Below are 17,204 nucleotides of genomic sequence, written 5' to 3'. Positions count from 1 at the left end.
GCATGTCACACAGACTGCTGGATCAAATGGGGTATCTTATCTGTGTTGTTTGCAACAGGCAAGATAGTGCCCATACCCAACCAGCCCATACTTGCAAAACGGAATCCAACATTCTGATTGTGTGAATAATTGTGCTGATAACCAACATCAGCTGAGCTTGCAGTATAGAGCACTTGCATGTACTGGAAGCTATATAAATTAACACAGTGTCCTTTCATTTTAGGCAAGGAATATATGCAGACACCGCACCTGTTTCAGCTGAAGAAAAGAAGTGATTAGCTGTTCTCTGGTGCATTATTTCAAATTAATGCCTTGATTGAACAGAGTCAAATTACTTTAAAATTTCATCAAACTTTGGCACTTGTCAGTCATCAATACCTGGTGGATTTATCTTGTCAACGTTTCTACCAATCAAAGTGTACCAATAAGCCTTCTCATGTCAGAATGAATGTAGAATTCCCTTTACATTGGTGTTTGTTGTGAATTATCCTGATGAGTACAAGATAAAAAGTTTGGGCAGTGTCTTTTTTACCAATACATAACTCGAACTACCAAATGACTAGAGGTATTGTGCTCTCTCCTTCACTTCCACCTGCCCTTCAACCTTTCCTATTTCCTGTTTTTTTTAGAAACAGTCTTGACCTCATTTTAGACATAGGAAAACAAGGAGAATGCAGAACCCTGTCCCATTTAGTTGTGATGATTTTATGCCCAAACGTTTTCCCCACTATGACCATGTTTCAAGGCTTAGAAACTATAATGACTTGAATACGTTAACTGTCAGGACAAGGGTAGGGGGAAAGTGAGCTTTATGAAACCAATACATTTTTGATCCTGTTACTAAAGCAGCTAATCTCAGCTTTTTTTATTTGCAGAAGATTTACTTAGTCAGTTTGGTCTTTTCCTGATTAGAAAGTTTAGTATTTTCAGTGCTAGATTGGAGGACAGGATATTGTAAGGGTTACAGTAGCAGAGATGTGTCTTAACAGCATATTGTCATTACATAACACTTTTACGATAACAAATATTCCAAGGCACTTAACAGAAGCAGAACGGACAGCCAACACTAAGAGAATTTGAGAGTCCTGTAGTTACAATCTTTAAAATTGAGGTGTTAAGATTTTTCTGATAACAAAATGGTGCGCAGGTTTATACTAAATAGAGTCTGAACCAGAACAAATGACAAATTGGAGATGGTAGAACCAGGTCAGTGCAGTCTTATGTGACTGAACAATGATCAAGAAATGGATGGTAGGGTTAAACTGTGTGTCAAAAACTGCTGACAAGTCCAAATAGAAATGGAGGGAATACCTTATCTTTGTCATTATCACATAGCATATGACTTGTATCTTAATTTCTGTAATTTAGCAGTTGCAGAGCAGCGGGGTTGCGAAGATCCAGATTTGGAGGGGTTTTAGCCAAGTTCCAAGAAAGGTTGGAACACGTTTTAAGATGCTAACAGCTTGAAATACTTTGGAGGGGAGAAGGGGTTTGGTAATGGAGTGGTTGTTACCATGGCAGGAAGGATTGGTTTTGAGGAAGGTGGTGATGGCAGCAGGTTTTAAAAACAAGAGAACCATTGACAATGTCAACCAGTATGAAAGCCAGGATGTACATTGGGCAGCAGTTTCTTAAAAAGAAGGACCAGGGAGCAGGATACGGGTTTTGTGGACCAGATGAGATAGGAAAACAATTAGAGAATGATGCTAGATCAGGAGGGAATCTTACAGAATGTTTGTCTCATGGTTCACTGGAGAGAGGAATGCAGCAGGGGCAATTGAATGAATGTGTTAATGTTTGTAACAAAAATGTCCTTGAGCTCCAATAAGACGACTTCTTGCAATAGGTGAGGACAGAGGACAAAGATTAAAGAAATTGATTTACAGCAGAGAACAGAACTGCAGACTTCTATTTGCATTCCATATTCCATGTGTAGTTTTGGAAGTGAGTGTTTTAATGTAGTGCAAGTAAATCTTATGGTGAACGGCTAAACTTTCATTGACTATTGCATTTCCTTAAGTCACAGGCATAAACTTAAAGTTGAGATGAGGGTGCTACTAAGGGAAACTGTCTGTGTCTGAGTTTAGCAGTTTTAATGAGGAATGGGATATTGATGGTAGAGATGAGGGTATAAGGAAGTCCATAGCTGTAGAAAGGACAGTGAAGATAGAGTCAAAAGCTGCTCATTTCAGAGGTTTTGTAAGTGCAGTTGTAATTGATGTTCCACTGACTTCTATTTGCTGTGCATGGCTTGTTACATTGCGTTGCCCCCTTTCAAGATGTATTAATCTTGAAGGATCATTTCCTGTGTAGGGCCTCTTTGTTCCCAGCATAAGGTATTCTCAATTGCTGCAAGGCACCAAAAGGGAATCTTGATTGTAAATGAGTTGGGAACGCGTTCTTTGCAAGGGCAAACACAACAAAGTTGGATTCCGTGAGAAACATTGAGGGAGATATTAGTGGCAGTATATATGTTGAAGGTATTCTTCACGCAGTGGGAGTAGTGAGGCCATAAGAGGTGGCAAGATGAATAAAGGGTGTGAATCTGGAAAGAGTACTTGGCAGGAGGGGTTAGAAAGGGTTTACAACATACTGGAAGTGGAGGATGAAATAATCAGCAGGATTGTGGTCATGTGGGAAAGCTGAGTTAATGGTGCATCAGATGATGGGTTGAATGAAGCAGTGAGAAACTGTGCCCACCTGTGGGACTTGACCTGCCATGGCATCAATTAAGGTTGTGATTGGTAGTGTTGTTGAGTGAACTGGAGCATCAAGGAGACAGTTAAGTGGATGTCGAAAGGATTAATGAGCAGACAAAGGATGAGGAGGATCCCAAAGATAATCAATTGAGAGGTAGGTATTGTGATCTTGGGTCTGCAGCAGCTTCTTTTGCCGGTTTTTGGCACGCAACTGTACAGTCTAATTGAAAGAACTGCCATGACACACGTGCCTCTGACTTCAATTCTAGCTAGATCTCATGCCAAATGTTTTGTGCATCTGCCACAAACATGCAACATCAATCACAGCACATCAATTTGATTTGAGCATTGACACCAGCTTGGCCCCTTCCTACAAGTGAGGCCACTTAGTATGCTGCTTTAAAAAAAATCCCAGAACCTGTTGGGAACTTGTTATTGGAACAGGATATGTAACTTCCATTTATTATTATGAATATTGCCATCTTTAAACCGCAACAATTTTGTGAGCTAGCTTAATATTTGTGTGGGGGACCCAATGTACATTTGTAAATTAAAAGCAAGAATCTTTGGACACAACAGCCCATTTACAGCATTATCAGTGTTTAGCCCAATTTATGTGTGGTTATTGCAATGGAGCTGGGTTTTTTTAGTTACTGAAATTTGGCATATATTTTGGACAGTAATTTACTAATAAGTGCAGAAATGAAACAAGAAAGCCATGCAGTTAAAGTCAACTTCCCACCAGCCCAACTTTTTAAGACACGTGAAAGGAATTGCTTTCTCTTAAGGGGTTGTTAGAGTGTGTGGGATTCTGTTCCCCAGAAGGTAGTGGAGACTAAGTATTTAAATTTATTCAAGGCTGATTTTTGGTAGACAAGAGAGTCAAGGCCAATGGGGTGTAGACAAGAATGTGTAGATGAGACCTTAACCAGATCAACCATGATCTTATTAAATGGCAGAGCAAGTTTGGATGGCCTTTTTGTTGTTTTGGGTTGATTGTGTACATCAGGATTCAAGCTTATAGGTTGAATTGTATCGTGCGCATGAATTTAACACCCATCAACACTGATAGGCCAGGCCAGTAGAAAGGGAGTATTGTATTGTCAGATGCCAGACATATGTTAAAGCAAAGTCCCAAGCTGCACAGCCGGATGATTTAAAAGAAAATTCACTTTAATGCAATTTGAAGCAGTTTTCTCTTCCCCCAATCCACTTGTCCCTTGTCTCTCCCCTGTCTTTCTTCCTGCTTTCCTTTGATCTCTCTCTCTCTCTCTCTCTCTCGCTCTCTCTCTCTCTCTCTCGCTCTCTCTCCCTCCCTACCCCTTTGCCTCAGTGTCCGAGTCCACTCACCTTCCTTAATTTCAAACTCTTGTTTGATCTCCTCCCAAACCGCACTTCCCTCTTCCCATTCTCTCCACCACTTTTACCCTTTGTTTCCTTTTCCTTTCTATCTGACTTGGTTTCAAAATTGCGGCTTTCTCAGCAAAAATGGGTCCAACTTTCTGACTATGTAGAAGCTGTACATTTGAGTTTGAAAGATATTAGAATTTGGTTTTTACACACGACTTTTACAGAAGTTCACATGACTAAAGTCACAATTGCTTATTCTCAGTTGGGGCCGATGGAGTGATATACTGTCACATGGGCGTTTTAAACGACAGTTGACAGAACATGATGTGGAGACCATCTGCCGCACTATCCTTGTGTACTGCTTGAACCATTACCGAGGAGATGAAAAGATCAAAGGTTTTATCTGGGATCTGATTACTCCTACTGAGGATGGCCAGACGCGAGCTCTACAAAACCACTCTGGTAATTTTGAATTCTTTTTTTAACTGTGTCTTATTCATATATAAAGGAAAAATGTCATGCAATTTTGTCCATGTTCGAAAGCAAGGAAAATACTAAACTGAATATATAGTTGGAAGCTTCAAGTACTGACTGGATATAAATAATAAAAAAAAATCATTTTGGCGATTTCAACAAAGACAATATAATTAGATAGTATAGAACTTGAGCATTGCTGAAAAACAAGCTGGTAAAGCTTCTCAATCCCATCAGGACAGTTTCAAGAATATCCAATTTCAAAGGGGACAACAATTTATACTGCATGGGAAAAGTGTTCATTGCCATGGCAAGTGCATTGGGGAAGAGTTAACCCTCAAGCTTTTTAAGTTCAGAAAAGGCAAGTCAACTTTGTTTGATCGAAGCATGACCATTTGAGCTGTGCTAAGAAATAGTTGCCTCCTGTGCTTTAGTGTTTAATCGGGAATAGCACACTGCTTAGACTTTGTTTGTAGAGGACACAGCCCTGCAAATGAATGTACACAGCTAGCTAAGACTTGCACCAATAAGTAGCTGAAGATTTTCAGTCAAGTTCAATAAGGCACGGTGGTCATGCCCCAGTTCTGAACCAGAAAATCTAGATTCAACTCCCATCTGAACAGGTTTCACAGCACGTCCAAGCAGTTTGATTAAAACAACTCCACTTGTAAAGTGCACACTTTGTCTAGAGCCCTGAACACCACCTGGGACTACAATCGGGCAGTAATCCTTTGACACAGTTATATTTTTTTAGATCTTTTAAAATCAAGTGGTTTGTTAGGGTATAAGTAAAAAACAATTTCCCATTCCAAATCTGGGACGCATAAATAAAAGATTGTTTCAAATAAATCCAGTAAAAGAAATGTTGGCGAAACTTTATTCATCTGGAGTATTTAGACCAGTTCTGGTCACTGAAATTCAGGACAAATTCTGAGGAAGGGTCACTCAACCTGAAACGTTCCTCTGATTTCTGTCCACAGATGCTGCCAGACCTGCTGAGCTTTTCCAGCAATTTTTATTTTATCAGAATTGTACCAGAATCCTGAAAAGGCTAAATTATGAGTCCTTAAAATTGGTTTATAATCCCTTGGGCTCAGAAGATTGAGGCCATAAATTCTTCAGGAATTCAACTTAAGAGTGGGAAGAAAGAAACCAGTGTTTTCATTCATTCCCAGAATTACCATTTACTACTCACCAGCTTCACCATACTCTATAGCAGTCACCTAAGATGAAACCAAATTTCACAGCCATGAGTGTTATCATTACACCATGGGATGAGTTTCACAGTACCACAAAGTCTGCCTATATTTTACTTGGAATACTGTCCAAACTCCACCCTGCCTGAGCACAACTGTTGCTGAAACCACCTTCAAACTTTTGCCACCTCCTAGACTTGACACTCCAAAACACTCCTCCTAAACAACTTCCTTAAACAAACGTTGCCGACTTCTGGATGTGTTCTAAGGAATGTCTGTATAATTGGCATTATGAAGTCATAGCAGTGTTGTCTGAGTGAATCCATCGGGGTGGGGTGGGAAAAGATAGGGTGTGAGCGGGCGTGGAGGCGTGAGTTCAATGCCCAAAGCTCCAGGCACCTGCTTGGACCACAGGCAGGAGACAGCTCTTTTGTTGACACCTACTACTTACCAAGCTCTGATGCAATCTTTCCACTTGGTCCCTGCCACGTATGTTCCATGAAGAATGATCCCCTAAGCTCAAGAGCGTTGACAAGAAGTCGCCCATTTCAAGTATCAGTCAAGTAAACCTTCTCCAAACCGCTTTCAGTGCATTCATATTCCTTCCTTAAACAACGTACCTAATGCTGTTCATAACCCTCCAGATGTGGGCACGTCAATACCTGTCTGACTGAAGCAGTGTCTCCCTATTTGTGTATTCTATTTCCATCCCAATAAATAATAACATTCTATTAGCCTTCTCATTACTTCCTGTACCTGCACATTAACCTGTCCTGATTCAGGCCGTTGCAATCCCTGCTTACTAAACCAGGATGCTGCTTGAACGGGAGTCAAAGCAGGTCTGAGAGTGCAGGGTAATAGGGAAATAGGGCTTGGCTGTGAAGTAAGGACTTCTGGCTGAGCTTAATTTATGGAGGGTGAAAAATGAGAGTGCAACCAGGAGTGCATTGGGGTAGTTGTCATTAGAGGCAGTGAAAGCATGAAGAGGGTTTTGGCAGCAAATGTGCTAAAATGGTAGAGTTGAGTGGTACGGCTGGAAAAGGAGAAGCTTGGAGATAATGTGAAGCTTGAAACTCATCCCAAGGTGAAATGTGATTCCAGGTTATGAATGGACAGATTTAATCACAGACTGGCTCCACGGTGAGGAATTGAGTCTGGATTTACTGTAGATTTACATTCTTTGTACATATGATTGTGGTGACAAATCGTTCTGATTTAGTACTTGAAATCATGGTGCATTTATTCCTTTTCCAAAAAAAAATGCTGTGCCTCTACATACGTTACCACTATAGTGACAGTTACACTTCCATTTCAGTTGCTTCATCACTGGTACCGTAATTAAAATAATTGGTTGTCTGGTCCCATTTCTGACTTCAAGCTGTGTTTCAATTTCACTTAGTTATTTTCATTAAAAATTTGTTTAAGGGGTGACCTCCTTTAGTTTAAGGCTTTTTTCCTTTTATTTTATTTGAGGCCTGTTCCACAACCCTGGCAAATCTCTTGGGCTGCTTTGCAAGTGGGCACTTCTTTTGTTCCAGTTTGAGATGGTTGCTTCTCTCTGTGATTGTGATGGTTAGCTTCATTGCTGCTGCCGTTTCTGCTGCTTTTCACTGCATGCTTTGGCTAGGAACAAAGACTGTCAAGGAAGTTGTAATATTTTCCCAGGTAATATCCTTCCTGGCATGTTTCAGGTGCCCTAATAACAACAAATCTGCAAATGCTGAAGAACTGTAGTAAAGACAGGAATTTTTGACGAAACTCAGCAACTCTAACAGCATCTGTGGAGAGGAAGCAGAGTTAATGTTTTGAGTCCAGTGACTCTTCAGAATTGATTGCAGCCACGAAAGTGTGGTATATATTGCAGAAGACAGGGAGCACAGTGGAGGAATAAGCACATAAGTGGAGACAGAGCACTAGAGTGTGTGTGTTTACAGTTAGAGAGATATGATGGAAGGGGAGGGATAGACCAAATGGAAAACAGTGAACCAAGGGAAATTTGAAGGCACATCTTGAGAAAAGATGAAGAGACATCAAGGCAGAAATAACAGGTGAGAAGTTGAAGAGATGAGATGCCTTGAGATTCTTATCTGAATGGACAGAAATCAGTAGGAGACAGCTGATAAACGAGTGAAGGAAAAAAAACTGAGAAGTCAACAGGACAGAGATGAAGCTCACTGCTGGGATCCAGGTAAACAAATCTCAAAGGTATAGGCATAAAGGAGTGACAGAACAGTCATAAATATTACAGAAGACCTGTACATCTGGTGATGGAGCAGAAGATTGGAACAAAAAGCAGACTGATGAAGGAATGAAGATCAGAGCCCGTTGGAGATTAAACAGGAGATTCATCCATTCTATAAAAGCAGTAAAGATCAAAATATGTTTTTGATGGGTAGTGTTGCTGCAGTTTTAAAACTTTTTGCTTGTGGAATACTCAATTAAAGGTTGTTGGGATTGGGGGTGACAATTTTCTGAGACAAATGTTGTTCATAATCTTTACTTAACCAATAGGTTTGTCTGCACCAGTGCCTAGAGGGAGGAAAGGAAAGAAAGTTAAAAGTCAGTCCACCTTACCAATGATGAAAAATGCAGATTGGCTAGTAAACTGCAATCCTGATATCTTGCTGCATGATGATGGCTACAAGAAACATCTGAAACACCACTGCAACAAGTGAGTTAAATCACAACTTCATTTTAAAAATTACAAACAGAATAAATATCAGTTGAAGTAAGAAACTCAAAAAATCCCATTTGTCTTATTCTAAAGCCTGTTCAAGGCATTTTGCTTGTACTTGTGTACAGTTCATACCTGTTTTTATGATTAGCATTTTAAAAGCTCTTTCGAATTTAGACAACATTAAGTTACTGCTTGAAAGCCCTTGTTTTCAATAAAAGGTATAAAATAGGTCATTGTTTGTAGTGAACCACTTGAAATTAGATTTTGCATATCTGTCTTTTTCAGCTACTAATGTAGCTGCTCATTATTCTAAACATAAAGCTGCTTCAGAAGATAGTAAGCAACAGCTGAGGAAATTGCATGAGATAATGGAGCAGAACGCCTACTGCAAACCATCTGCTCACTTGTTTACAAACTTACTTGAACACTTCAGAAGCACTGGCAACGTACACGTTAAACTTCACAAACTGAATTAGGCATTACTGAATGAAATGTGTCTGGGCTGCACTGCACTGTGCTCAGTATGCTGAAAGTGGTTGCCAAGCATGGCTGTTGAAAGCCAGCAGAAAGCACCACACAGAGGTGATTATATGCCACCATCTGTCACGCTTCAAGCCTGCCATACAGCATAGCTAATCAGCCTTGGCAGAATGATGGATGAACAGAAGCAGCTGCCAAAAGCTAGTGTTGGCAAACAGTACTAATGTTAAAACTTTCTTCCTCTACAGAGTCCTGCTGCGGGTACGGATGTTGTATTATTTGAAGCAGGAAGTGATAGGAGATGTAGCAGAAAAGATATTTGATGGTGCAGATGCAAGGTCAGTGCAGACTCTTTAGAGTGGTTTTTGGGGGGGCTCTACAGATTAATAGAAAATCATTTTCTATAAAGTTAAAGTACTTGCCCATCATTGGTTTTATTGAAAATAAGATTTCCTAATATTCATAATAAGCAGTTTCATTGAATCTGGTTACCTATTCAGCTTGAAGACTAACAAATTAACCTTGTGCTAAAAAAAACAGGTACAAGCTGATTGATAAACCCAATTTATGTTCATTATACACACCGCAGCAGCTAAAAATTCCTTAAGGTAATTTCTAAATGTCAAAATTAACAACTCTACAACATTTATTTTAATATTCACAATTTGATTAATTTAGTGCCTATTTTTATCATAAACACAGATTTTAAAAAGCTTATTAATTAAAGAGGTGAAGATAGTCCAAAATAATCAGCAAATGCATTCTTGAGTGAGAAACAACAATTCATTTTTATGCCAATTTTCTGTTGAGATCCTGTTCAGCTTCATTTTTATCTTAAGTTATTTTGAACTGTTTAAACTTGCAAAGAAAATAGGCAAGTAATCTGCATCCAGAGCTGTTCTAATGTTCTTCCAATCTCCAGATGAAGTGAGTGAAGAATTAATGGCTATATCCTCCACTTAAGTGTGAACATTTTTAACACAGTATTGGTTGAAGCTCAACATAGAACATAGACCATTACAGCGCAGTACAGGCCCTTCGGCCCTCGATGTTGCACCGACCTGTGAAACCAATCTGAAGTCCATCTAACCTACACTATTTCATTATCATCCATATGTTTATCCAATGACCATTTAAATGCCCTTAAAGTTGGCGAGTCTACTACTGTTGCAGGCAGGGCATTCCACGCCCTTACTCTCTAAATAAAGAACCTACTCTGACTTCTGTCCTATATCTATCATCCCTCAGTTTAAAGCTCTGTCTCCTCATGCTAGCCATCACCATCTGAGGAAAAAGGCTCTCACTGTCCACTCTGAATAATCCTCTGATCATCTTGTATGTCTCTATTAAGTCACCTCTTAACCACCTTCTCTGGAAAGAAAACAGCCTCAAGTCCCTCAGCCCTTCCTCATAAGACCTTCAACGCCACTCTTCTTGGCTTATCTTAGAAATGCATGCCATATAACTACCTTTCATGTTGTGTTGTAGCTTATTTCAGCTTTATAAATTGGACCAAGTACAATATTTGGCTAATACAGTTTATTGGGACTAAACTTCATTCCAAAGTATTGACCAAATTCTGTTCTCTGTCAGTTTTTGCGTCACAGAATAATACGTGAATGTTGTTAACATTCCCTCTCTGAAAGTGTAAACATTACCTCACCAAAGTGCGATCAAATTCAGTTCTTCAGTTTTAAATAAATCCTGTTGCCTTTTTGTCTTTTAATACGTAAGGATGTGCATCATAAAATTTATCAGTGATTATTCTGCAGATCCGTACTGGATAGGCACTGCAATATCGAGCTCAGAGCCAGGACTAATGAATAAGTCCAGTGGATCTTGTTTTCAACTGTTGGTTTCTTTTAATTGCCACTCAAATTATAATCAATACTTGAACGTAATTAGGCAGTTATTTAGAATTGAATAGCTTTGAATTTGTTTTATTCTAGTGTAGAATTCACTCCATCCAATCTTTTTAAAAAAATGTCTGGAGCAAGCAATTTTGTGATACATTGGTTTTGTTCAGCAAAAGAGCTACGTTTATAAAACTGCTTAATTTATTTATATAACAGGCTACTAAACATCTCAAAGCACTTTCAAACCGATGAACATTTTTAATGAAAATAATTCTTGATTTTGTATCTCTTTTAAGGAATGTTTAAATTTGTACCGCCGAGCAATTAGAATTACTTTTTGAAATGTAGTCAGTGATATTGTCAACATGTCAATAATTTGGGAACTTCTGCAATCAATAATATGATAGTGATAAGATAATTTGTCGTCTTGAACAAATGGAACGCCCTGCCTGCTAATGTAGTTAACTCAGCCACGTTGGGGGCATTTAAACAGTCCTTGGATAAGCATATGGATGATGATGGGATAGTGTGGTGGGCTGGGCTGAGATGAGTTCACAGGTCGGTGCAACATCGAGGGCAGAAGGACCTGTTCTGCGCTGTATTGTTCTATGTTCTATGATGCTGATTGTTCAGGCCATAATATAGTTGCAAACCAGCTTGGCATTTTGCTTGTGTGCTATAAAGGAGTACTGGCAGATAACCTAATTTGTTTCCTGTATTTAAAAAGGAAGATAGGTTAAGTCCAAATTGTTGACCAATTAGCTTATGCTAGTGGGAGAAAAAAAAATGAAATCTTCACTCGATTATGTAATAAAATCTCAAAACTGAATTTTAATAAATAGTAATCAAGATGGATCTCAAAAGGAACAGACCTGATTGATGAAACCCGAAATGTTTTGAATTCTTTGAAGAAGTATCAGGAAGGGCAGGTAACCAAAAAGCAATAAATAAATACTTTTGGCTTTCAAAAGGCCTTCAATAAGGTTCCATTTAGTAGATACATGATTAACAGGTGGTAAAACAAACGCCAACTCTCTGACACCACCTCGTACTGCCCCCTTGATCATGACCCCACCCCCAAGCACCAAACCATCATCTCCAACACGATTCATGACCTCATCACCTCAGGGGACCTCCCACCCACAGCCTCCAACCTCATTGTTCCCCAACCCTGCATGGCCCGTTTCTATCTCCTTCCCAAAATCCACAAACCTGCCTGCCCTGGTCGACCCATTGCCTCAGCCTGTTCCTGCCCCACCGAACTCATCTCCACCTATCTGGACTCCATTTTCTCCCCTTTGGTACAGGAACTCCCTACCTACGTCCGTGACACCACCCACGCCCTCCACCTCCTCCAGAACTTCTAATTCCCTGGCCCCCAACACCTCATTTTCACCATGGACGTCCAGTCCCTGTACACCTGTATTCAGCATGCAGATGGCGGCAAGGCCCTCCGCTTCTTCCTGTCCCGCAGGCCCGACCAGTCCCCCTCCACCGACACCCTCGTCCGCCTGGCCGAACTCGTCCTCACCCTCAACAATTTCTCTTTCGATTCCTCCCACTTCCTACAGACAAAGTGGGTGGCCATGGGCACCCGCATGGGCCCAAGCTGTGCCTGCCTCTTTGTAGGTTACGTGGAACAGTCCCTCTTCTGCACCTACACAGGCCCCAAACCCCACCTCTTCCTCCGTTACATTGATGACTGTATCGGCGCCGCCTCCCCAGAGGAGCTCGAACAGTTCATCCACTTCACCAACACCTTCCACCCCAACCTTCAGTTCACCTGGGCCATCTCCAGCACATCCCTCACCTTCCTGGACCTCTCAGTCTCCATCTCAGGCAACCAGCTTGTAACTGATGTCCATTTCAAGCCCACCGACTCCCACAGCTACCTAGAATACACCACCTCCCACCCACCCTCCTGCAAAAATTCCATCCCCTATTCCCAATTCCTCCGCCTCCGCCGCATCTGCTCCCATAATGAGGCATTCCACTCCCGCACATCCCAGATGTCCAAGTTCTTCAGGGACCGCAACTTTCGCCCCACAGTGGTCGAGAACACCCTTGACCACATCTCCCGCATTTCCCGCAACACATCGCTCACACCCCGCCCCCGCCACAACCGCCCAAAAAGGATCCTCTTCGTTCTCTCACACCACCCCGCCAAGCTCCGGATACAACGCATCATCCTCCAACACTTCCGCCATCTACAATCCGACTCCACCACCCAAGACATTTTTCCATCCCCACCCTTGTCTGCTTTCCGGAGAGACCACACTCTCCGTGACTCCCTTGTTCGCTCCACACTGCCCTCCAACCCCACCACACGCGGCACCTTCCCCTGCAACCGCAGGAAATGCTACACTTGCCCCCACACCACCTCCCTCACCCCTATCCCAGGCCCTAAGATGACTTTCCATATTAAGCAGAGGTTCACCTGCACATCTGCCAATGTGGTATACTGTATCCATTGTACCGGTGTGGCTACCTCTACATTGGGGAAACCAAGCGGAGGCTTGGGGACCACTTTGCAGAACACCTGCGCTCGGTTTGCGATAAACAACTGCACCTCCCAGTCACGAACCATTTCCACTCCCCCTCCCATTCTTTAGATGACATGTCCATCATGGGCCTCCTGCAGTGCCACAGTGATGCCACCCGAAGGTTACAGGAACAGCAAATCATATTCCGCTTGGGAACCCTGCAGCCCAATGGTATCAATGTGGACTTCACCAGCTTCAAAATCTCCCCTTCCCCCACCGCATCCCAAAACCAGCCCAGTTCATCCCCTCCCCCCACTGCACCACACAACCAGCCCAGCTCTTCCCCTCCACCCACTGCATCCCAAAACCAGTCCAGCCTGTCTCTGCCTCCCTAACCTGTTCTTCCTCTCACCCATCCCTTCCTCCCACCCCAAGCCGCACCTCCCACCTCCTACCTACTAACCTCATCCCACCTCCTTGACCTGTCCGTCTTCCCTGGACTGACCTATCCCCTCCCTACCTCCCCACCTATACTCTCCTCTCCACCTATCTTCTTTTCTCTCCATCTTCGGTCCGCCTCCCCCTCTCTTCCTATTTATTCCAAAACCCTCACCCCATCCCCCTCTCTGATGAAGGGTCTAGGCCCGAAACGTCAGCTTTTGTGCTCCTGAAATGCTGCTGGGCCTGCTGTGTTCATCCAGCCTCACATTTTATTATCTTATTATAAAAGGTATGTTGGCCTTGATTGCAAGAGATTTTGAGTACAAGAGCAGGAATGTTTTGTTGCACTTACACATGGCCTTAGTGAAAGCACACCTGGAATATTCTATGTTGATTTAGTCTCTTTTTCTGAGGACGGCTCATTCTGTAGGGAGTACAGCAAAGATTTACCAGGCTGATTCCTGGGATGGCAGTTCTGACACATCTGGGATTATTTTCACAAGTTTTCAGACAAATGAGGGGAGATTTCACAGGAGACTTATAAAATTCTAACAGGACTGGACAGGGGTAGATACAGGGAGGACATTCCCAATGATGGTTGTGTCCACAGCCAGTGGTCATAGTATGAGGGTTCAGGGTAGGTGATTTAGGATGCAGATGATGAGTAGACCTTTCTTCACACCTAGTGGTGTGCCTGTGTAATTCATTACCACAAGAAGTAGTTGATGCCAAAAAAGTGAATGTATTCAAGAGGTGACTAGATACAGCACTTGGGGCGAATGGGATCAGAGGTTTTGGGGAGAAAGCAGGATCAGGCCAATGAGTTGGACAATCAGCCATGATCACAAAGAATGGTGGAGCAGGCTTGAAGGGCCAAATGGCATCCTCCTACTCTTTTCTTCTATGTTTCTATATTTCTGAGCTAAGACACAATGCATGACAACCTGATGACAAGGTAGTGATGATGTGAGCTTGGCAAAAGATGGTCCACAAACATGGCTTGTGAGACTGATATTCAACATTTGCAAAGATGATTTGGAATCAGAAATAACACTTCAATATGTATGATCAACAGCTGCAACTTGTATTTATGTAGCAAGTTATATAGAACATAGAACAGTACAGCACAGAACAGGCCCTTCAGCCCACGATGTTGTGCTGACCGTTGATCCTCATGTATGCACCCTCAAATTTCTGTGACCATGTGCATGTCCAGCAGTCTCTTAAATGTCCCCAATGACCTTGCTTCCACAACTGCTGCTGGCAACGCATTCCATGCTCTCTAAACTCTGTGTAAAGAACCTGCCTCTGACATCCCCTCTATACTTTCCTCCAACCAGCTTAAAACTATGACCCCTCATGTTAGTCTTTTCTGCCCTGGGAAATAGTCTCTGGCTATCAACTCTATCTATGCCTCTCATTACCTTGTATACCTCAATTAGGTCTCCTCTCCTTCTCCTTTTCTCCAATGAAAAGAGTCTGAGCTCAGTCAACCTCTCTTCATAAGATAAGCCCTCCAGTCCAGGCAGCATCCTGGTAAACCTCCTCTGAACCCTCTCCAAAGCATCCACATCTTTCCTATAATAGGGTGACCAGAACTGGACGCAGTATTCCAAGTGTGGTCTAACCAAAGTTTTATAGAGCTGCAACAAGATCTTACGTCTCTTAAACTCAATCCCCCTGTTAATGAAAGCCAAAACACCATATGCTTTCTTAACAACCCTGTCCACTTGGGTGGCCATTTTAAGGGATCTATGTATCTGCACGCCAAGATCCCTCTGTTCCTCTACACTGCCAAGAATCCTATCCTTAATCCTGTACTCAGCTTTCAAATTCAACCTTCCAAAATGCATCACCTCGCATTTATCCAGGTTGAACTCCATCTGCCACCTCTCAGCCCATCTCTGCATCCTGTCAATGTCCCGCTGCAGCCTACAACAGCGCTCTAAACCGCCAACGACACCTCCAACCTTCATGTCATCTGCAAACTTGCTGACCCATCCTTCAATCCCCTCATCCAAGTCATTAATAAAAATTACAAACAGTAGAGGCCCAAGGACAGAGCCCTGTGGAACACCACTCACCACTGACTTCCAGGCAGAAAATTTTCCTTCTACTACCACTCGCTGTCTTCTGTTGGCCAGCCAATTCTGTATCCAGACAGCTAAGTTCCCCTGTATCCCATTCCTCCTGACCTTCTGAATGAGCCTACCATGGGGAACCTCATCAAATGCCTTACTGAAGTCCATATACACCACATCCACAGCTCGACCCTCATCAACTTTTCTAGTCACATCCTCAATAAACTCGATAAGGTTTGTGAGGCATGACCTGCCCCCCCAAAGCCGTGTTGACTGCATTTAATCAAGCCATGCTCTTCCAGATGGTCATAAATCCTATCCCTCAAAATCTAACACCTTGCAGACGACAGACGTGAGACTTACTGGTCTGTAATTGCCGGGGATTTCCGGATTTCCCTATTTCTTTTCTTGAAGAGAGGAATTACATTTGCCTCTCTCCAGGCCTCAGGTACGACTCCAGTGGAGAGCGAGGATGCAAAGATCTTCGCAAGTGGCGAAGCAATTGCATTTCTCGTTTCCCAAAGCAGCCGAGGACAAATCTGGTCTGGGCCTGGCGACTTGTCAATCTTAATGTTTGACAAAATTTTTAGCACATCAGCTTCCTCTATCTCTATCCATTCCAGCATGCACACCTGCTCTTCAAAGTTTTCATTCACTACAAAGTTCGTTTCTTTCGTAAAGACAGAAGCAAAAAACTCATTTAGGGCTTCCCCTACCTCCTCAGACTCCACACACAAGTTCCCTAAGCTATCCCTGATCAGCCCTACTCTTTCTTTGACCATTCTCTTATTCCTCACAGAAGTGTAAAATGCCTTTGTGTTCTCCCTAATCCGTTCTGCCAAGCCTTTCTCGTGCCCCCTCCTAGCTCTCCTCAGACCATTTTTGAGCTCTTTCCTCGCCTGCCTGTAATCCTCTAGAGCTGAGCTTGACCCTAGCTTCCTCCACCTTATGTAAGCTACCTTCTTCCTTTTCACGAGAAGCTCCACCGCTCTCGTCATCCAAGGTTCCTTTATCTTACCCCTTCTTGCCTGTCTCAGAGGGACATGTTTATTCATCACTCGCAACAACTGTTCCTTAAACAGTCTCCACATGTCTATAGTGCCTTTACCATGGAACAATTGCTCCCAGTCCATGCTTCCTAACTCTTGTCTAATCGCATCATAGTTTCCTCTTCCCCAATTAAATATCCTCCCACTTTGCCTAATCCTCTCCTTCTCCATAGCTATGTCGAATGTGAGGCAGTTATGGTCACTATCACCAAAATGCTCTCCCACCACAAGATCTAATACCTGCCCCGACTCGTTTCCGAGCACCAAGTCTAGAATGGCCTCTCCCCTCGTCAGCCTGTCAACGTACTGAGTTAGGAAACCCTCCTGAACACACCTTCCAAGAACAGATCCATTCAAATCTTCTGCTCAAAGGAGGTTCCAATCAATGTTGGGAAAGCTAGTCACCCATTACAACAAC

At 42.5% G+C, this 17,204-nt stretch overlaps 1 protein-coding gene across 4 annotated transcripts in view; it reads left to right on the top strand.

The window, feature by feature from the left end:
• The window catches only part of chd7 (chromodomain helicase DNA binding protein 7), a 274,019-nt gene that overhangs the window by 196,988 nt on the left and 59,827 nt on the right, over positions 1-17,204 (top strand). For all 4 annotated transcript variants that reach the window (XM_048529010.2, XM_048529007.2, XM_048529008.2 and 1 more), the window contains exons 22-24: positions 4,312-4,511; positions 8,231-8,390; positions 9,125-9,214. In XM_048529010.2, coding sequence (XP_048384967.1) covers positions 4,312-4,511; positions 8,231-8,390; positions 9,125-9,214 — 450 coding nt within the window. The remainder of the gene's footprint in view (positions 1-4,311; positions 4,512-8,230; positions 8,391-9,124; positions 9,215-17,204) is intronic.

The sequence above is a fragment of the Stegostoma tigrinum genome, chromosome 5 (genome assembly GCF_030684315.1).
Source record: "Stegostoma tigrinum isolate sSteTig4 chromosome 5, sSteTig4.hap1, whole genome shotgun sequence".
Classification (NCBI taxonomy): Eukaryota; Metazoa; Chordata; class Chondrichthyes; order Orectolobiformes; family Stegostomatidae; genus Stegostoma; species Stegostoma tigrinum.
The sequence above is the reverse complement of the archived record's forward strand: the minus strand, read 5'-3'. Positions and strand labels throughout refer to the sequence as shown.